At 35.8% G+C, this 21,029-nt stretch overlaps 4 protein-coding genes across 7 annotated transcripts; 2 read left to right on the top strand and 2 right to left on the bottom strand.

Moving 5' to 3' along the window:
* Positions 1-10,003: 10,003 nt before the first annotated feature.
* On the top strand, positions 10,004-12,276 carry LOC119068663 (anosmin-1). 2 transcript variants are annotated; one of them, XM_037172345.1, is made up of 8 exons: positions 10,004-10,162; positions 10,223-10,431; positions 10,492-10,743; positions 10,913-11,031; positions 11,336-11,535; positions 11,650-11,777; positions 11,836-11,937; positions 12,009-12,276. In XM_037172345.1, exons 1-8 carry the CDS (start codon positions 10,004-10,006, stop codon positions 12,241-12,243), a joined length of 1,404 nt encoding a protein of 467 aa, XP_037028240.1. In that variant the 3' UTR covers positions 12,244-12,276. The 2 variants fall into 2 exon arrangements, with proteins under 2 accessions (XP_037028240.1, XP_037028239.1); XM_037172344.1 differs by having other exon boundaries at positions 11,593-11,777.
* LOC119068665 (chymotrypsinogen A-like) lies at positions 12,270-14,008 on the bottom strand. 2 transcript variants are annotated; one of them, XM_037172347.1, is made up of 6 exons: positions 13,535-14,008; positions 13,334-13,479; positions 13,073-13,268; positions 12,665-13,014; positions 12,395-12,605; positions 12,270-12,358 (listed from the first exon to the last, which is right to left on the bottom strand). In XM_037172347.1, exons 1-5 carry the CDS (start codon positions 13,961-13,963, stop codon positions 12,434-12,436), a joined length of 1,293 nt encoding a protein of 430 aa, XP_037028242.1. In that variant the 5' UTR covers positions 13,964-14,008; the 3' UTR covers positions 12,270-12,358; positions 12,395-12,433. The 2 variants fall into 2 exon arrangements, with proteins under 2 accessions (XP_037028242.1, XP_037028241.1); XM_037172346.1 differs by having other exon boundaries at positions 12,270-12,605.
* A 2,952-nt stretch (positions 14,009-16,960) lies between these two features.
* On the top strand, positions 16,961-19,224 carry LOC119068662 (protein cereblon homolog). Its single transcript, XM_037172343.1, has 8 exons — positions 16,961-17,344; positions 17,401-17,447; positions 17,507-17,590; positions 17,647-17,993; positions 18,062-18,339; positions 18,416-18,555; positions 18,626-18,728; positions 18,793-19,224. Exons 1-8 carry the CDS (start codon positions 17,218-17,220, stop codon positions 19,134-19,136), a joined length of 1,470 nt encoding a protein of 489 aa, XP_037028238.1. The 5' UTR covers positions 16,961-17,217; the 3' UTR covers positions 19,137-19,224.
* On the bottom strand, positions 19,150-20,990 carry LOC119068667 (E3 ubiquitin-protein ligase FANCL). 2 transcript variants are annotated; one of them, XM_037172349.1, is made up of 8 exons: positions 20,802-20,988; positions 20,640-20,738; positions 20,414-20,582; positions 20,237-20,309; positions 19,874-20,178; positions 19,653-19,823; positions 19,346-19,575; positions 19,150-19,284 (listed from the first exon to the last, which is right to left on the bottom strand). In XM_037172349.1, the coding sequence occupies exons 2-8, from the start codon at positions 20,727-20,729 to the stop codon at positions 19,234-19,236; spliced, it is 1,089 nt and encodes a 362-aa protein (XP_037028244.1). In that variant the 5' UTR covers positions 20,730-20,738; positions 20,802-20,988; the 3' UTR covers positions 19,150-19,233. The 2 variants fall into 2 exon arrangements, with proteins under 2 accessions (XP_037028244.1, XP_037028246.1); XM_037172351.1 differs by lacking the exon at positions 19,653-19,823 and having other exon boundaries at positions 20,640-20,990.
* Positions 20,991-21,029: the final 39 nt, after the last annotated feature.

The raw sequence follows: 21,029 nt of genomic DNA, 5'->3' as shown, positions 1-21,029 counted from the left end.
CAACGTACGGATAAGTACATACAACAAGTATTAGCTTCGTTCCATTGTTTCACATGTTTTTCTAAACAGAAAACATTGTTTAGTAATAGAATAAGTTGCAAAGGTAGATTTCATCCTCCACATTTAGTAAATATGAACGCAAAATGGGCCCAATATAAAGAGACCAAACCATCGGTTGAATCATTATTATTCTTAGAGACAATTGAAAAGAAACCCGCTTCTTTTCTTTGTCATAACAATTAATTATTTTAACAAGAGGAAATCCGTCCATTTATGATTTTTATTGAATTGGTTACTGAAAATCAATGCAAGCGAGAGTAAAAATATTTTATCGGCTGGAAAAGTTACATCGGACAGAAACACATGCGCTTTATAAAAAGGTGAATTTACATTAGACTGCGTTAATTTTAACATTAACAGCAAAGTAAAGAATTACCATAAGTACTCATAATTGGGATCAATTACCATAATTTTAATGAAAATGTGCTAAATGCCCATGCATAAAATGATATTATACTTTCAAGCATCGAGGTACATTCTTTATTGAATTATTATTATTAATCATAATAAATATTATGTTCAATTTAATAGGAGTTAACAAAATTGATCAATCGATTTAATGGAAAACCACTCGCTTATGTTACTTTTTCGATTAAAAAACTCTCTCGTATGGAGTGAGTGATGTTACTAAAATATTTTTTTACATGCTACATGCGTCGAAAACCGTACTTTCCATGTTTCAAGCACTTCTTTCGACGCCCTCAGCATGTAAAATCCATTATATAACTCGGGATAAAAATGAAAAGTCTCGTTTTCGTGTGTTTATTGACCTCGGCTTTGCCTCGGATCAATAAAATTCACACGAAAACTCTACTTTTCATCTTTTTATCCCTAGTCATGTAATATATATTATGTACCTGTTGCCAAGATTGTTATTTTGACGTGTAGGACATTATTGCCAGAGCCGAAGGCGTGGGCAATAATGCCTACACGTCAAAATACCAGTCTGGCAATAGGTGCATACCATATTTTATCTGTCGAGAAAAGATATATCGAGATAAGTAAAAACTCCCTAGGGAGATAAGCTCGAGATTATCGTTCTAGATAGATAAAATACTGTTTTATGAAGTAGCTGGAATTTCTTTTTCATCTGAATCCTACACACATCCTCTCCAACACGCCACCGGACGTAAAATAACGAAAATATGGATAGCAACACAAGTCTAGCAATTGACCCCCAAATGTTTAGGGAATATCGGGCAATTACGAATTAAAGACTGGTGTGTTTGTTCTTCAACGTTATAATATGAACTAAAAACGTCTTGTACATACAGATGATAACAATGAAGTTACGTTAAACGTTAAACATAATATTTTTCAACTTCATCAAAAGTAAACTCGAACGAATTTAGTTTCAAAGAAATTTTTGTAAAAGTAGAAGGTAAGTTGAGTACGATGCTGACAGCCATTTGTTTCATCAAAAATGTATGTGTCACATTGTAAGAAATAGTTTGCTTTAGCTTTAATAATATTCGATTTCGGTCACTCATTACACTTTTGTAACATGCACAAACACTCGCAATTATGAAATTACTTCCCTCGTATTATCAATTTCACATCCTCATTGGGTACGGAACGTTGGACAGAGATAGACTTTAAGACAGCTCTAGTGGTAAAATAGCTATTTTGTTAACTAGTTAGTGAATGGGGCTGTTTTGCGCACTAGATGTCAGATTGCCTATTCAAGCGAACCGAGTTCGTCAACACAAAGTATGCTCAAAAACCCAATTTACTAACATGTTAGCAACAGGATTTTATCTACTGTAATGTCAAAATCACCACAAATTCACACTGTTTTAGTCAAAAGATTCATTATTTTCATTCAAAACGCCGTAGTCAGCCATAACGAGCACATACTACAATACCAAAAGAATCAGTGGGTAAATATTAGGAATATAATGTCAACGGATCTGTCATTGTGTAAATTTACTACATTTAGATACTGAAACAGTGGTACCAATTATTATTATACTTTGACATTACAGTAGATAACAGCTATTTTACATGCTACATGCGTCGAAAACCGTACTTTTCATGTTTCAAGCACTACTTTCGACGCCCTCAGCATGTAAAATCCATTGCATAACTCGGGATAAAAATGAAAAGTCTCGTTTTCGTGTGTTTATTGACCTCGGCTTCGCCTCGGATCAACAAAATTCACACGAAAACTCTACTTTACTAGTCATGTAAAATACTATTGATAAATAGTTAGCAACAAGATTTTATGTACAGCAGTGAGATCCTCATTTTTTACAAACGCCGTTTTACGCACTATAGCGTAAATATATGAAAATTAATTTACGCACTACTTACGCACTTCAGGCCCGTAGCTACGGGGGGGCTAGTGGGGGCTGAGCCCCCTCTGGACTACCTCTGAGCCCACCCTGGCAATGGATAAAAATGACAAAGTTGAGAAAAGGTGCTGACAGTCTCCGGATAGGATGTAGAATATATAGATTTTTTCTTTTTCTCTTTCGTGGAAACTAATGGAAACTCGAATTAAAAGTGCTGTAGAATAAAGACATACAATCAATTCCAATTTGTAGATTTCATCTCTTCTTATATCAGCATTTTTGAAAATAATAAAACTCGAATCTCATACTAATGCTTAAGATCAACAATTAGAGTTGGTATGTGCAAACTTAAAACCAAAATTTGAAATTATGGAAATGTTCATGTCCTGTTGCAACGTATAAACTTCTAAACATAACTCAAAATAAGTTTTTATTTTTTGTGGGCTAATTCGTTTTATTCGTTCCACATCGATTTCTATATGACAGCAACATGTGTCTGTATGGAAGAATACATGTGGAACGAATAGAACGAGAGAAACGCATGAAACCAACAAAAAATAAAAACTTATTTTGAGTTCTATTTAAGTATTTTATATAAAATACAAATTATTTCTAAATCCCAAACTTATACAGATCAGTTGCAGTCACAAAGAAGTCGGCGGCCAAAAATAAACGAGGCTCGAGTAGATTTTTTGATGCGGGACTCGTAATTCATGAGTATGATTTTGGGAAGTGAGGGTAACTTTTGCGAATGAAAGTTTTTCGAAATTTTCTTCAGTAGTAAAATCGGCGAGCCCCATGTAATTTGAACTTAAGCAGTCTGGTTATGAAACTTAAATTTTCCCTGCTAACTTTTCAGCAGTCTACGAATTTGTAGAAGTTACCTGAAACTAGACAATTGCCATTGGATGGTCTAAACGGTAACTACTGTTTAGGTGTCTTGACTTAACATCTAGGAAAATTGTTAACACAGCTACGTTGCTACAGCTTTAGTCTATCTCTACATTTTTTTTCAATTTTCTCAAATTTTCGAGAAAGTTTAGGGAAACTAAAGAAAATTAAAGAACATTTTCTAAAAGGTAGATACTGACTTTAACTCCACTCAATGCCGGAATATCAAGATGGCTCGTAGTGCTTATTAGTGAGAAAAAGAATGTTTTGAAAGTAGAAAATTGCAAAAATCCGATTGGCCGTTGGTGTGGTAAGGTATTCGGACCTCCTGAGTTCAAATAACAACTCTATTGATCTCGGTGACCCATCTGTGGTTCAGACCAGGAATATTTTTTGACTGTGTGGTTAATTTTTTTTTTCGATCTGAACCACAGATAGGTGATCGAGACCAATAGAGTTGTTATTTGAACTCAGGAGGTCCGAATACCTTACCACACTAACGGCCAACCGAATCGGTGCACTTTCATTGTCATATATTCTAATGGGTTACGTCTCCACACAGACGTGACTGGGACGAACGGAGGTGTGTTCCGTATTCAGGGCACCAAGACCTATCCAACGCACTATGTCACCATCCCTGTACATGACCTGTGTTGCCTAGTGTAATTAGTAAAAACGATTTAGTAATAGAATAGTGTATTATCTCACTTAAGACAAAAAGGTGTATTTTTGATCCAGGTGGTAAATACCGAGGATAGAGCGGATCAAAACGGTGCGAGAAACATAAACTTTTTCGGAAATGTTTGTTTTTATTTACACTATTTTATATTCAGGAGCACAAAGTTATATTCCGAATAAAACTTGACACAACTGAAAAAGTGGTAAAAACTGTTTTTGTTCTCGTTCTCTATCTGGTGAGAGAATTTGACGTTTTTGATCTCCCTGAATATAAAAATGTTTTGCTACTTACAATCGATATATTTTTTTAAATTTATAAATTCCGATACCACAATAAGAAAAGCATGAGACAAAAATGATTTTTGCATTATACGATATATTTGTGAACGTAAATTGTTGTAGGACCATAAATCCTTTAAATAAATCCCTAAAAATTTATCAACAGTTTTTTTTGCCACAATAGTTGCAACATTTTTGCAATGTTTTATCGAACCAATAACATACCGAAAGAATGCAACATTTCTTATTGTAACAAAAGTGGATATTCCACGTGCCATAATGTGAAAACATAATTTTTTTGCTCATATGATTTATAGATTCATCGACATATAAGATATCGACGTTTACTGGAATATTTTAAGCGGTTGACCATTCCTAAATAAAATATTTTTATTTTTACTTATAAATATTTATTGTTTAACAAATACTATAAGAAGGAAAAAAATTGCAATTAATAATAAATTTCCAATGCTGGATGCACAATATGTGACTGAACTCTTCAACGTAATAACTAATATTATTATTATTGAATTATTGAGAATTGTGTATATTATAGCCAATGAAAATAAATTTATGATACCGGACATAGTTGTACAATCGTAAATAATCGAATAATATCAAAAATGTGTTCAATACACTTGAATGCTAACGTAAGAGAAGGAAGTTCTTAATGATCTAAATCGTCTAGTTAATCATACTTATCAATTTTGATTTTTTTAACATTCTCATGGCGAGATTCTTTTGTTTATCCTTTCTTATACTTCTGCTGTTTTATAAAAGTTTGAGGTCTGCCTTGTGTTTAAATTATTTTCCGAATGGCTTTTCGATGAAAACATTGTTGAACCACCACATTAAAGCATGACAAGGCATTGCGAATCTGTCATATCATATCTAATACGGCTCGAAACAGGTCAGATTTTACCTGAACCTGACCTAAGTTAACTGAAACCTGTTTTAACCTAAACCTGATAAAAATCGATTTAGACCTGAATTAATCTGAAACCTGAGAATAATCGCCATGGTCGACCTGTCAGTCCAGGTTTCAGGTATTGTATGAAAATTTCAGGAATACGTGAAACCTGACCTGCCAGGTTTTAATAAAACTAGTTCAGGTCAGGTTTGTCTTTATAAAATTACATGACCGAAATTGCGTTGGTTTTTGTAGTCTTTGTTCATGAAAGACGACTACTGATTCACTACTGATAATTTGATTTTCTTATCATAAATGAGTTACAAAGAACCATTCAAATAACAACACTTGTTGATAGGTATTAGTGGATAAAAGAACATCATCAGATTCTGACCCTAACGTTTAATAGAAAAGATAGAAAAATCTTATATATCAGCTAACCACTAATGAAAATGTAGACTACCTTGAGAACGAGTCTACGAGTCTGCAAAGGACGTCATTATTAAATCTCTTTATTTATGAAAATCCATCCACCAATTGTTTTCAAATTCGTTCGTACTAAAATTACGCTTAGCTTTTGTCGAAGGCTATATAGTTTCTTGTTGCACACACGAAAAGTTACGATTATTGTTACGCAATGTTCAAAATTTTCTTCCAATTTTTCGTTTTGTCTACCGTTTCGCATACCTACAATTCTCCAAGTGCAACATTATTTCAAAAAAAAAAAAAACGAACCACAAAGCTTTTCAGTATACAACATGATTTTTATTTATGGAAGTTGCAACACCACTTCAGAAGTCAGTTGATCGAATGATGCTAACAGTGAAGGATTGCATTAAGGTTGTTTAAAGTGATATATAATGCGGTGCGGGTGTTTGTTTTGTATTGCGCGCGCATAAATAATATTAATTTTGTTGGTAAAAAGCTTAAGTATGCCAAAAAGAAACGTTCAACAACGATTAAAATAGAACTTTTACCGACTGAAATTTTTATTTGTAAAAATTAAAAAAAAAACTTTCGACATAAATTAATTGTCCAACTCATTGTGAAGACGATTTAAATTTTGGATGGTTATGAATTTGAACGTTAATTTCATGTTCTGTTTTAATTTTGAATTTGGTTCGTCGTTGAGGTGTTTATCATATTCCGGCATGATTTTCATTGAGTAGTGTGGTTAAGTAAATGTGAAAAGCTAATCTTAATTAAAAGGAATTAAAAGGAACCGCTCAAACAACTATACATTTAATTTATTGTTGTGTTGTTTTTCGATACAATAGATCACCGTTTATAAAGCTGAACTTTGAGAGAACAGTTCTACTTTTCAGTACATATTATCTACGTAAAGTGAGTTGCCATCCAATTAAAAAAATAAAAATTGTACGAAAAGATATTGTTCAGTTGTGTTATACTTTCGTGATCACTTTTTCCCAGGCACACGCACAAGAAGCAAACCAATAAGACTATTTGAATAACTATTCTAACTGCAGAAAGGTGACATGTCCAATTAGCGAATTATCAAAAAAAATGAAATTTCATTGAAATTTCGTTGTCAATGGAAATCTTTTGATACGTCGGAAAAGTCAATGAAATTTCTGCGATATGTCACCTTTCTGTATTTAGATATTTATCTTGTCTGTTACTTCAATTAATGTAGTTTAAAAAAAAACATTTACTCTGAGTCCATTCCTTACTTTTGTTGTATATGCCATTCGTTAACTGATGAAATAGTAAATAATAGAATCCATGGGCTTGACTAACCTTACACAAACTTAAAATATGTTCAAATGACGGATAAACGCTAAGACATCATTGGCTTGGCTTGTAAACAAATCTCAGCCATAATAGAACGTTTAAGCATAACAGTAAAAAAGATAGAATTTGAGGTTTAAATTTGCGAACTAAAGTATTTTTATCAGTTGGTTCGCATCAGTTCGAGATCTTGTGGCCATATCTGGGCACATTGCATTTGTAAATCAAATTACCTTTATCATTATTAGACTACTTTTACAATTTTACCAAGTGCGGTAAGCATTCATACTATTTTCTATGGTTTAAATTTCAACATTTTATGTGTAGTACAGACTCAGTATACCCTTTAAACTTGATACATTACATTTATCTGCAAAATTTTAATGTTATTGGTTTAGCCTCGCAATCCATACTTTGCTACATTTATCACGGTAAACTAGTTAGTCCAAAAATATTTGAGGGAAATATTGAAACTTCCGTAAAAGACTATTTAATGGACCAATTTCATTTGGACATTGCAAATAGAGACCATACATACCATTCATAAATGTCATCCCATAGCAGAGAATGGAAAGGTTGAGTCTGTACATATCGATTGTTGAGCAGTATTTAAATATATCGTAAATTGATCAGTACGTACTAATCAGGTAGACCTTTGTTTTTCCGCAGTACGTCATATTTCACCATTTAGAAACACATAATCATTAAATCTATTACTTATGTTGTTCAAAGTATTGACTATAGTGTTTGATATAAAATCTTTTACTTCATTTGTTTTAACTTCGATTTTTCCATATAAGACCACATGTATAGTAGGTCTTTGCTATTTTTTGTCGTTGCAGTCGTTAACAGATGATTAGTAGTTTCTCATAAAATACCATTTTTCTCATTCCTTGCAAATAACACCTGTTTATTATATTGCTAGTATTACCTCCAGATATAATTTTTCACATTTTTATATTAATGACATTAGGGCTCGGAACACATATCGAGTTTTTTTTATTTATAATTCATTTTTCGTTGCCCGTTCACAACTATCCATTTGAATACAGGAATAAAACGCTTACTAGACAAATACTTCAGACAATATTTATAATTTTTGAAGCGTTTCCATTGCACAAAATGCTAAACTATGGGTGTATGTGACGCTTCGTACACATACCAAATAATTGTTGTTAATTGTCATAATAACATTACTCGGGTATCCTGTATATTTATCAACTTTGATTAAACAATTTTTCATTTAACAATGTACGCTGCTCATGCTGCTTTATGATAAAATAGCCTTTTCGCCAACAATACGATCTGTCCCATTTATACTACCATACGAAATAAATATTATAGAAAAACATAAATTCAGACTTAAATGTGTGTACAATAGAACGACGTGTGACTCTAAGTGTGATATTCATACAGATCATATTTCACTAATGACAGCATAGCACTTTATTGCAACAGTACGTTTATCAACAATTTGTTATGAGTTTATCGGAGAAGAATTTGCAGTATACAATTCGTAATCGATGGCACGTTTTCATAGATTTTTTGCACAAAAATCTTTGAAATTTTAACTATGATACGCGGATAGAAAGTGGATCTATTGGTATATATGACAGAAAGGAATTTCTTCAAATGCGTTTCCTACTATTATTGATCCGTTAGTATGTCAACTATTAAAGTGTGCCACGCTCTGACGTACATAGTTCTATAATAGGAAGTTGCGAGACCTCAGTGAAGTGTTAGATGTTAGGACCTGGTCGCTCCGACTATAATATGTGGTTAATAATAGTAGGTCATAAAAAATATGAATCAGTTTTTATGCCTACACGCAAACAATTGCATTTCCGATGTACATTGTGGACGTAAGCATTGTACGTGTAAAACAAACATTTTGCTTCTGACACGTACTTTGTGCGTCTAAAACGTTGAAATATACGTGTAAATCCGCAAATTATACATGTTATCCTTAGACGTACGAATGACGTATCAGAAGTACAATGCTTACATCCAAAATGTACATCGGAAATTACACTTTATTGAGTGTATAATGATAATCTCGCTTTTATCCCTCTATACTAGAACAAAACTGTTTGTTCTCGACAGTTTACTTTGATGCCACTGAAAGCTATACGGTTATTAAACTGTGATAAAAAGCAAATGAATGTTGAAACTATTGAAGTAGTAGATTTGATGTGCCGAGAACAGATATATCGAGATAAAACGTTTTCGACTAGAGGTATAAATACGTCAATACTAATATTAAATAATGGCGTATCTTCAGCCTAAGAAATTTCTTTCAATTTACGCGTAAATTCCTCGGAAAAACGTCTGCTTAGCATGCCAACAGTAAGAGGTCTAAAGTTCAATGCAATTAAATTTTGAATGAATAGTTCTTGTCTCTCTTCGATAAAACCAAGGTAAATATATGGGCGGAGGTAATGCCATTCAGACGCGCGGCCTAGCACAATATTGATGGTTGAAAGGTGGTTAATTGCCGGATAATTGTAAGTGAGTTTTTAGGTTTGAATGTTGATTGCTTGATTTGACTGGTTTGTTGTGCTAGGATCGGGGAATTTTCATAGTAGCTTCCATAAAAGATGTCCTAATTTCCATCGGCAGATGCTACACGTTCAAGTTAACTTCTATTACTCGTTCAATTTAAGTTTACTGCTGTCTTGTGTAAGAGGCTAGCGGAAACAACTGAAGATAGTCAGTCCACTCTGATTTTTGGACCGCCGCTAGTTCTCGAGGTCGAAACAGCCTTCTTTTTCTGCATTCAGTCCCTTAATAGATCCAAGGTAAATATATGGGCGGCCTAGCACAATAGTTCGTTGCCACTGGTATCTTTTTTTAAAATGGTTGACTAAGATTTACTTGTGTTTCACAAAATGTTGTGCCTATCACAAAACAGATGGCCCAGGTTTCTAAGCAATTTTGTTATTTTAAAGATAGGGAGAGATGGCGTTTACAGCAAACTTTCGTGCCACTGCACATCTGATTGGGTTGTATATGGCATTACCTCCTCACTATATTTACCTTGGATAAAACCAGAATAGTGACATTAAAGTAAAGGAGAACTTCCTCTGGCTACTGGTTTCACGATATTAAGCAAAAACGTTTTATTTACAATTGAATTCCACAGATGATACCCAGCAATATCAAAATTATTCTGCTGACCTGTTTGCACATATCAATGACAGAGAGTATCAGACCGGACGGCTACCAGCGATCATTACAAACTGACGAAAATATCTTATTACAAATATGCAAAATGCGCTTTTGTTTCGATCGAGGGCAGGACGTATGTGATTTGAAGAAAAATGGATTTCAGATCAATTTTATTAATGAAACGTTTCATTAGTGCAGTTTTCAAAAATGTATGGAATGGTTGATGCCAATCAACAAATATGGTGATTGTCCCAACGTTAATCGCTCGGCGATCGATAGAATTGGATGTGTAGATTCGTGTCATGGTCACGACCACCGCTGCGTAGGAATACAAAAGTGTTGTGCGTTTAATTGTGGAACCAAATGTATGAATCCGGTGAAATTAGAAAGAATTTCGGACCGGTAACCCCAACTCAATGACAAAGAGATGGTAGCATAAAATAAACGAAAAATATCTTTTAGAACTCTACCACCAATTCCAGAGAATATTACACTAGTCAATTTGGAGCGGCATCGAAATATTGCTGAAATTACATGGCGAATGTTCTATTCTGAACCTCCAGCTTATAATTTGGTTTTTGTACTCGAAACTCGGTCGCACATTGGCTATTATTACGATGAACAAAAACTTAGTAATTGGTTCAGCATGCCGTTTGAAGTTACGTCTTCAGCTATGAAATACGAGAAGGACAAAGGCGGACTGATGACAAACGAGTAATTTAATGGAAGTTTATGACAAGGAGAGCTGCACGTCTTGGACTAATGGGATTAACCACCACAGGTCTTCATTTAGTCCATTTAATTCATAGGATTTAGTCCAAGACGTGCGGCACCCCTTGCTTTTAGATCCCAATAAAGTTTTGACTACAATTTCATTCGATAGATTTGGAGCAAATGTTAGACTACGCCCTGGTCGATGGTACCAATTTCGGTTGAGTGCAGTCAATGGTAACGGCACGAGGGGATATTCGACACCGTCGTTAAATTTTCAACTGAAGGAACGTATGTTTAAAATTGTAATTGTAATAGGTACAATTAGGCTCTTAGTAGTGTCAGAACCGTATAAAGCCTTATATGCATTGTTTGTATGAGTAGATCAGGTGAAAGACATGCCTAAATTTCACTGACACCCGATACAATCGCTAAACCGAACTGGTGTGCATACGTTATTTTGCACCAACTGGTCACATACAATTCCAAATGGGACCAGCTGGTGCAAAATAACGTATGCACACCAGTTTGGTTTACCGATTGTATCACTTTCTCAATTTTTTTTTATAAATTTTCGGTTTTCTTTCCATGTTAGGTCCGAAAAACCCACTTCCACCAAGAAACTTTTCAATCGAGGTCCGACCAAAACTACTGAGAAATAACACAATATACACGAAAGCGGTGTGGAAACCGCCTCGGACAAATTATCCTGTCGATAAATACCGCATTGCGTGGTCGCTCTATTTGGACTCGAATAACGGTTCGTTATGGCAAAACGAGGCATTCGTTCAAGAGGTACCATGCGTCTATTACATACAGAGAGACTGTCTTGATTTTATTTTTCTAAATTAGCCGACTCGCCACTTTGAGTTTTGGAATCTCAAGCCTAATTCCATGTATTACCTGCAGATTCAAGCACTTTCTTCATTCGGAAAGAAGAGAAGCTTAAAATCTGCCAAGGAGTCGTTGCTACTAAACACTTCAATATCGTCTAATGCTACTGTCGGCAATTTTAGAAACAATACCACGAATGCGACGTAGGTCAATTTTATTATGGAAAAATTAACTTGTGAATTTAAGCTCAACCTTTTATAGTTTGAATCAAGACACAAAGACTGATGTTACTGTAAGATTCCTTGGTAGTAAGAAATTTGGTTTGTTGGTACGAATTAGTTGGCCAGTTCAGTTGATTGGAAGGTATGTTTCGTATGTTTCAATTTAAGTTGTTCATATCCAACAAAATTTACTTTCATCTTTTTCACATTTAGCTTCATCGAATTATGTGCCGGTGAGTCTGACTGCCTGACGAAACAGACAACAAACCCCTTCAAAATGATTCGTACGAAAAAGGGTCATTTCGATTTCATTGAATTGAAATTTTCAACGAAATATTCATTTCGTCTGCGAAAAGGTGACCGCATCTTTTTTAGTAAAACATTTGTAACGCCAAGCTGTTCCAGATTTGTGAAGAAACATCCACAATGTTTCCTGAAATGCACTTAGAACTGTCGATCGAATAGAAATTTCACTTGACTTGGCTAAGTAAACTTTATTCAATGAAATCAATCGCATTTTATTCTTAGCCTTAACAAGATCAAATCAGTCAAGTTTTGTTACCGTAGAAGTCATTCATAAGCAAATAACTTTATGGAAAAACTTCCCCAAAAAGCTCAATTTACTTTGGAGCTTTTGGCTAATTCGTTTGAGCGATCGTTTCAGCAATCCAGGTTAAGTATTGAGCAACATCGGTAAAGACAACATACTCCTTCGTATTGCATAGAAATGTGTCGCGTCTAGCCACAGTCAATGATACGAGACCGCGTATACGATACACTCCATTTTCTTCAAAAGTAATTGAACCACCACTACAAGTATAAATTCACTAACCACATTGAAATTTCGTTCATGTAACTACACAAATCACCTGTCTCCATTACAAACGCTTGTACCGTTTAGAAACCCGGCACAAAACGTTTTGTCGGATAGAAACGCTCCGAAGAATTCTCGGTTACTGTTCAGGCATGTTGTCAACGATACTATCGGCATAATCGCTTGTCTCAAAACTACCGAAAGTTTATCAGCTTCCGTGACACCCCATCCGATGACCGTTCCGAATTTATTCGTAACATCCGATATTCCCACTTTGTTTACATCCCACAAACAAATCGGTTGAACGTAATCGTTTAGACTAGCTTCAGTGGAAAGTCGAATGATTGCAATGTCATCACGTAAATTGTCTACATTGTAGTTGGAGTGTGGAACTATTTTGTGGACCTAACGGCGAATGGCTGAGATTTGTAGCATTCCAAACAAAACCGAACATTAAAAGTACCTGAAATTCTTGCGTATGTTCCCCAGATAGTTTCAAATTATATTTTCCTAGCTGAACCAAGACTCTATCACTAATTATCGGTCGATTGTTTTCATATACACAGTGGGCGGCTGTTAGTATTGTATTGGAATTGAGTATAGTTCCTCCGCATTTGTATTCAATTTGTTGATTTGTTATGTGAAAAATGGCAGCGTGCCTGAAACAAACACGAAGGGAACACTATTTCCTTCAGAAGATTTAATTTTGTTTTTTAACACCAACCACGGCCAGTCGCCCTCTTTCGATTCAAATCCGTTGGTAATGAGACCTTCGTGCTTAACTAAGCGACGTCCACAAGTCGGTTTGATTTTTTGTTCAGTTTCTGTTTCACTAACAGTATCACCAGTACCCAGAATGGTTGGTTCCCACTAGGGTCAATGACAATTTATTGCTGTAAAAACCATTACAATTAGGCGTAATTACCTTCCTGGGATTTTTACACACGTCTAAACCGTTCAAGGTTATTTGTTCAACGTTAGGAAATGCCCCATAAGCAGGTCCACGAATTTTGAAAGTCACCATTTCAATTGTTGGTGGGTGGTCATATATGGATATATGAAAAGTTTTACCAGTAACCAACACTCTACCCAAATTTGGATCTAATTCAATTTTGGCTGGATTATCTACAGTTAGCGAAATGCGAACTTCTGATATATTCGGCCATTTCTTAAGATAAAGCGTTCCATCCCAATAGTTTTCCAATTGTGGTCGACCGCCAATAACACGATTCATTGATAGTACACGTTCGTCACAAGGTGAAAATGATTCAATCGCATCACCGATCAATCCCATTCCGTCTTGCGCGTAATGACTGTGAACCAACAGAATGGATATAAAAATTGTTTGATACATCCTGTACAGCAACTGGTCATCGACTGAATTTAACCATCTTCGATAATCTGTTTATAACAATCAACCTCATCAACATGGTGAATTCGTGCTAATGTAATACAACCAGAAAATAGTCCAGCTGGCAAACGCTCAAAGCATGATTCGCGTTAATTGCAGGAAAGAGTAATCAAATTTTCAGCTGGTTTCCTCACACAAATGAAAATTGTTATGATGACACGGACTTAACATTAGCGTGGTAGAGGTACAACCGTATAAACAATCATAGCTAGTTTTATTAGTATGAGTGAATCAGCTGAAGCAAATTTCGGCTAAAATTTGATAGCCCGTTCCTGTAGTTCATGTGCTATCTGCTGTGGAATTTTAAATTTTTATATGATTGTCAGTACGTAACAAGTTATCAGTAAGGTCGAAGGCCGTTTATTACAGTAAAATTGGTTAAGACTCACACAACAATGGAAGTTACAATTCCATAATGAAAATAGTGTATCTCGGCTTGTAAATTTATTGTTTTGGCCAGTGTGAGGGTTGCGGGCGGAGCGAGCTGAAGGCAAGCTACGTATTCAAACCAGCCAAAACAATAATTTATGAGCAATATTACAAGTGATTATACAATCCCATTCGTTGCCATCTGTTTGGTCAAAGATACTGTGGTACTCATAAGGGGAGACGAAGCTGAGGCGAGAACGAATTATACTATGCACTTTACATGCTAACGTCTTCGAAAGTTCTTTCAATTTGATGTGAGACGTGATCCATAAAATATGTAACGCGAAGTACTTATGGTAGGTCAGAACATTTTTTTACAGGTACTACTTACGAAATGTAAATAGACGAAATTTTGTGACGATAGGTCAGAAAATTTCATTTAATTAGTTACATTTTTTATGGATCACCGATTTTTGACTCGCAAACTTTATCAAGTTTAATTTCGCAGTATGAAAATAATAGACTATATATAAAATGCAGACAACATTTTCGTTCGCGGATAACAGGTTCTGATAAAATAAACAGAAAGAGGTGAGTTAGTCTCATATATGATAGCGAGACGAAGTTTAATTATGATGGTCGTGTCATTCATACAATTATTTGGAAAAATATATTGGTTCAACTGAAAGACTGATAATGTTTACGAAGTGTGGATGAGAATTTGAACGCTTCGGGAAATCGCTTTCAATCAATCAAACTCAATAAATTGAATACACTCGAATCAGTTGGCGTAAAAGGTTGGATAATTACATTTTCATCGTCTATGAAGCAGGGCCTATTTTCGATAATATAAATTATCGAAATTATCAAAAGATTATCGAAATTGTCGAAAAATTATCAAAATTCTCCAAAAGTGAATTTGAGAATTTCGATAATTTTTGTAGAATTTAATTTTTCAATAATTTCGAGAATTTAAATTATCGAAAATAGGCCCTGCTATGAAGGGATTAATTAAGAGTGCAACGAACCTTTATTTACCTTAACCTTTTACGTTTCAGTAGAAAAATATCGCCACATTACGATATGGTTTAGTGTGTTGTTTGATAGAAACTGTTTTAGTTCTTTAATTTTACAACACGTTTTACAATTTATAGGGAAGCACTTACAGTAGTAAATTTTAGCTTAGAAACGTTTATTTCCTTTACATGCTTTTGTTTTCTCTAGGGTCGAAAGTGGCATATTACATACCTAGGGAAAACAAGAAATTTGGTTTAGGTTTCAAAAGCATGTAAAATCCATTACAAAGCTCGGGATAAAGGTTGAAAAGTCTTGTTTTTGCGTGTTTATAGACCTCGGCTCCGCCTCGGATCAACAAACTTCACACGAAAACTCTACTTTTCAACTTTTTATCCCTTGTTATGCAAAAATCTATTACTTGCATACCACAGTTTCCAATCCACATACCATGTATGTACTTCGTAAATGTTACCCACATTCATACTGATCATCCTGCTGTCTTGCGCGCATAATAATGTATGTGTAATCGAGCTAGTTTCAATGTGATTTTAAATGGATTGTATTGGATTGTATTTGTGGATTGAATAACGTTGAAAACAGATGAAATGGCCTTGCGAACCGGCCTTTAAGTATGGTTTCCGCTCAACAAAAAGCGTGAGAGAGCGAGCTATCAAATAAACCAAGCAAAAATTGAAAAATTCAATTTTGTCCACAAGGAGTACTTTTTTGGTAAGTGGAAATCAAGCATTAAGTTTCCATTCCACTCAACAAAAAGTACTTCAAGTACTTCAAAAAGTACAAAAGCAAGCTGACAAATAAACAAGGCAAGGGCAAAAATTGAAAAAAATACAATTTTATCTCTCACACAGAGTACTTTTTGATAAGGTGAAACTGTTCTTTTTTTCTATAAGTCTGTTCCAAGGCCATGTGAATGGTCAAATTTCATCATAGCCTCATCGATATTTATATGAAAACCGATCTCTGTGGATGAAATCGTGTACGTTCGGCCTGTCAAAATTCGTGTTTAGTTACTTGGAACAAACCTATTGTTAATTGTTATAGAATAAGGCAAGTGCAGAGAGAAATTGTCATTGTATTTCTATTGTTCATCTGTAAAGCATGCGGTTTACACGCATACAATTATTGTGTCGATATACGAAATTTTGCCTTACAGGAGAGAAATTTCCCGTTATTTGCACATGCCTTATAAACGGTTAGAAAACTGAGTGTAGTGCGTTTCGTGCTTAGTGTGTCCATGCACTAACGCCATTGAGTTCTCCGTTTACGAACGAACAATTGATGCAACTCCCACTTCTCATTGTTAAAACTTAAAAGTAATCGGAGCTTTGAGCTCAATCTGCTCTTGCCCCGAATCCTCAGATTTTCAACAAAAAAAAAGTAAACGGAATGGAGTGCGCGGATTAAGCTTTATGCTTTAGTTTCTGAACACGCAGTCCACTTCCACTCTTCATAACAGTCTGTAATTTGATACACTGTTTGCATAATAAAATGGCAGTGTACACAGTTTTGTGTAAGCCGCGTACTTTCTCACACATATCATACGTTCAGTACGTTGACATATCAGAAAAATCAACATCAAAATACAGAAAAGAAAAGAGATGTTGAAAATATAAACAAACAATAATTTTGTACTCCAACAAGAAATTCAATTACGAATTGAAAGTCTGTACATCCTTCACCACTGCTAATCCTTGTCTATAACATTTATTTATATCAAACGTAGTAGTTTGTGTGTTTCTTCTCTACGTGCTAAAGTGTACCGACGTCGGAACACCTAAATAGGTCACAAAATGGATTCAGACTCCGATAATCAAAGTGATAGTACCGAGCAAATGGATGAAAGTGACGATCTGGACGATTTACGAGTTCTACCATATCCGGATGAGAGTGCAGACATAGTTATTCGAAACTACAATCGTAAGTCAATCGAATTCAATTTGTAACACAAAAGTGCGACGTTCGTTCAATTACAGCAAATCCAATGAACCATCATGAACCTCCATCATTGCCACACAACACAGTAGGTTGAAATTATTGATTTTTTTTCGGTTGTCCAATATGTTCAATTGCTTGCTGTAGATTACATTTGAACCGGAAAGACAGTTCGAAGATGCTGGTGAGAATTCAGAACAGTTCGACAGAGATCTTCCACCCGAGCATTTGGTAAATGAAAACAATTTTCATTCGAGCGACCCGCTGACGTTCGTTTGTCTCTAAAGTATTTAGGTAATTTGGAGCGTGTCAGCGCCATTGAATGTCTCAAACCAGGGAAATACTACCATCGTATGCCGATATTCGCACATCACAGTCTAGTGTTTCCTGGCGAACAAATTCCCATGATTCTGTCGCAAACTGTATTCATGACAACCAATTTTCTTACCGACTCAAACGGCGGCTGTCTGTTTGGTCTCATGTTTTTGCGACTGAAAGGGGTACCGAAATACCGAACTTACGGCGTTACGTGTCAAATTTACGAAAAAGGATCGGACGACTACGGTAACATCGTTTTTAAATCGAAAGCTTGCCAACGATTCGTCATCAACCATAAATTGAAGGAGAATGAAAAGTGAGTGCAGTACAGTTGACCGGAGAATTGACGCAGATCCAACATTTTTCTTCTTCTCTTCCAAATAGTTTTCTCATTTACGATATGGTGCATCCGTCGATGAGTCCTCAGTATCCGCAGCGGTGCACAGCAACAGTTCAAATTTTACCAGAAATTGTGCTCGGTGATCCGTTGTTGAGCCATTCGGCGAATAATGTGAAAAAATTCTTTCGAAACAAATCGGTTATCAAGAAAATCCGTCGCTTCGAAGCGGGATCGGTTGCATGGCCGACGTTCATTTACGATCAGTACAGCATCAGTGATATATCGGAACGAGCTAAATCGTTTCTGAGCAAAATAAACGTCGGTGAGTTGTGAATTTCCACCATTTTCAGATCGTCTCATGTTCCGACTAATGAAAATATTTTCCCCGTCATTCGCAGATACTATGCCGTCCGACCCAGTAGCCCTTTCCTTTTGGTTGTGCAAAAACATCTTACCCAATGAAGAAGATCGGCTGAGTATTTTTATGTGCAATTCAGTAACAGATCGCATGCAAATCATTGGGAAGTCAATGAATGTGGTGAGTACAAACAAATTGTCTTTCATCTAACAAAACCCGGAATGACATAAAATTGATCTCTCTTGCTAAGATCCGATTTTTCATATGCAAACACTGTCGAAGTAAACTGGCCAATTTCAACACATTATTCGCAATGTCGAAGCAGGGTGTTCAATCCAGTTATTGTAATCCGAGTAAGTAAACCTTATCAACCTCAATCAACCAAATCCCAAACCAATAAACACGATCCATCGACAGGCGGATTTATACACGAAACGAACACTGTGTACTCGACCCTTCACAATGCCGTTTACGTAACCGGTAGACCCACGGAAGAATTCAGTTGGTTCCCCGGCTATTCATGGCAAATTACGTCATGCAGCACATGCCACAATCATCTGGGATGGAAATTTTTGGCAATAAAAGAGTCCGTTGTGCCAAAATCATTTTTTGGTCTGTCCGGCTCCTGTGTGATGATTGAGAAGGAAGAGAAAACGGAACCGCACTTCGTTGGCTTTGCGTCCATTATGGCGGTGCTGAATTACGGTCGACTTAGAAGTGGAGGTAACAACAGCACTGACGACGGTGACGAAACGAACTAAAATTGTGAGCCAATAATTCTTATCAATATTTTAATGTGTACAACTGGCAACTGGAAAAATAAATTAGAGAATTTCCACTTGTTACCGAGCTCTGTTGTCAATAATTGTCTCTGTCGGTTAACAACTGTTCAAACGATGCGGATAACTTCTGGAATTGAGTAAGAAAAATTGTCATAAATTGCGTTGAAATTGATTGGACCGGCACAAACCTCTTTACACATGGGACATTTGGTGCCCAATTCAATGTATAAAAACGTCTTACTGTCGGCAAACATTGACCACCACTGTTTCAAACATCCAACATGAAACAGAAGATCACACTTGCTGTTGTCGCACGTAATCATTGGAATGCTGTCGTCCAATCGAAACATTCCGCAAATGCTGCAACTCGGCATATCATCTTCGTCTTGGCTGGTTCTCATTGGAAAGTAAACCAATCCTAAAAGCAATTCGATTTGAGTTATGTTATGCCAATAAACTGTTGTGATGGTCCACGAAACGACCAAGTATTCCTACCGCACATCTTCAAAAGATTTTTGTGAACATCCAGGTCGTCATCCCAATTGCTAATTTCGCCCTCGTATTTATTTCGGTAATGTTCTACTCGCATCGTTGGTCCAATAAATGTCACAGTTATTGACGATGGTACCAGGGGATCCATTACAATTTTGGCAAAACATTTTTCATCTAAACAAAGTTGGAGAAAATCATTGCTTTCAACCCTCCGTCATACGCACCGATTTTGAAAATTCTGAAGTTATTTTTGGTCGACGGTTGAAGCGGATCAACGACAAAGCACAGTTCGTCGATTGCATTTAAATTGCTGTAGAACTCGTCCAGTTCCTCCAGAGACTTTGTGAATTCATTCAAATAACTCGTTACGGTTCCGGTTGATTGAAACCATTTATGTTGATCGGGTAGACTGTGCTCCAATGGTATAACGTCTAAGTCTTTGGTTATTGACAAGGTGAGGTAATGAGTAAAATCGGAAAATCGAATCGTAGTGAAATCGGAAGCGACCGCTATGTCGTACGTGTGTTGACTACGGAAAATATTCTGAACTCAGGTCAAACGGTTACAAAGGTAAGTCACAATACTACCTCCTTAAAAGAGTTAGTTCGGTCAGAATGTCGTTCCGTTTACGTTGTAGTGTAGTCTCGTTGATTACAGGTCCTGATTGAGAGAAGATGGGGTTTTCGGTAGATTTTCAAAGCGAATGAACTCAGACCTTTGAGCCAATTTTTCAGTTCTCTCCAGTCTTTCGAGGTAATACGTACCTTCATGACATACATTCACCGCCACATTAAATTTGTTGAAAAATTCATTGACTTCATCGGATTCGCTAAACTCAAAAGTAAAATCGGCCAGATCCTTGAAGATCTTGACGTTCGCATTTTTCATCGAAGGATACTCTGGGCATTGTAGTGAAATTCTGTAAATGGAGTGCTGCGGAACACTGCGTGAATAATTTCCCAACAATTTTAACTGTTTTTTGTCACTTACTTTGTAATCAATTATTCCAAAATATTCTTTCGTGTCACTAAATTCGACAAACTTTGAAATGTCAGTGAATGCTGAGGAATTACAATCCATTTCCAACGGCTGAACACAAGGAATTTAAATTTTAAAAATGGTAAACAATAACACTTAGCGATAGACTCGTACTGTAACAAGGTGTTGAAGAGGCTAGTGAAGGGGATTGCTATTTATCGGTTCATGACAATCAATTTCTGTTGAAATCAACTGATAGCCCTTTCTTTCACTAGAACTTCTAATTCGTTGATAATTTTAGGATGAAACAGTTCACTGACATCTGAGTCGACCAGCGAGTATTTTATTGTTGTTTTGAATGCTTTCCTCCCTCTCTTTATTTGACAGAAAACATGTCAGAGG

The sequence above is a fragment of the Bradysia coprophila genome, assembly GCF_014529535.1.
Source record: "Bradysia coprophila strain Holo2 chromosome X unlocalized genomic scaffold, BU_Bcop_v1 contig_20, whole genome shotgun sequence".
NCBI lineage: Eukaryota > Metazoa > Arthropoda > Insecta > Diptera > Sciaridae > Bradysia > Bradysia coprophila.
The sequence above is the reverse complement of the archived record's forward strand: the minus strand, read 5'-3'. Positions and strand labels throughout refer to the sequence as shown.

What these genes read in the sequence shown, in the direction of transcription:
- LOC119068663 (XM_037172344.1), top strand. Translation starts at nt 10,004, where the DNA reads ATGATACCCAGCAATATCAAAATTATTCTGCTGACCTGTTTGCACATA. An exon ending in GTTTCGATCGAGGGCAGGAC is followed by an intron (nt 10,163 to 10,222) that starts GTATGTGATTTG and finishes ACGTTTCATTAG; the next exon opens with TGCAGTTTTCAAAAATGTAT. An exon ending in TTAGAAAGAATTTCGGACCG is followed by an intron (nt 10,432 to 10,491) that starts GTAACCCCAACT and finishes AATATCTTTTAG; the next exon opens with AACTCTACCACCAATTCCAG.
- LOC119068665 (XM_037172346.1), bottom strand. Translation starts at nt 13,963, where the DNA reads ATGTATCAAACAATTTTTATATCCATTCTGTTGGTTCACAGTCATTAC. An exon ending in TGTGTAAAAATCCCAGGAAG is followed by an intron (nt 13,480 to 13,534) that starts GTAATTACGCCT and finishes CATTGACCCTAG; the next exon opens with TGGGAACCAACCATTCTGGG. An exon ending in AACATACGCAAGAATTTCAG is followed by an intron (nt 13,015 to 13,072) that starts GTACTTTTAATG and finishes ATTCGCCGTTAG; the next exon opens with GTCCACAAAATAGTTCCACA.
- LOC119068662 (XM_037172343.1), top strand. Translation starts at nt 17,218, where the DNA reads ATGGATTCAGACTCCGATAATCAAAGTGATAGTACCGAGCAAATGGAT. An exon ending in TCTGAGCAAAATAAACGTCG is followed by an intron (nt 18,340 to 18,415) that starts GTGAGTTGTGAA and finishes CGTCATTCGCAG; the next exon opens with ATACTATGCCGTCCGACCCA. An exon ending in ATCCAGTTATTGTAATCCGA is followed by an intron (nt 18,729 to 18,792) that starts GTAAGTAAACCT and finishes ATCCATCGACAG; the next exon opens with GCGGATTTATACACGAAACG.
- LOC119068667 (XM_037172349.1), bottom strand. Translation starts at nt 20,729, where the DNA reads ATGGATTGTAATTCCTCAGCATTCACTGACATTTCAAAGTTTGTCGAA. An exon ending in TTGGAATAATTGATTACAAA is followed by an intron (nt 20,583 to 20,639) that starts GTAAGTGACAAA and finishes AGTGTTCCGCAG; the next exon opens with CACTCCATTTACAGAATTTC. An exon ending in AAATCTTTTGAAGATGTGCG is followed by an intron (nt 19,576 to 19,652) that starts GTAGGAATACTT and finishes AATTGCTTTTAG; the next exon opens with GATTGGTTTACTTTCCAATG.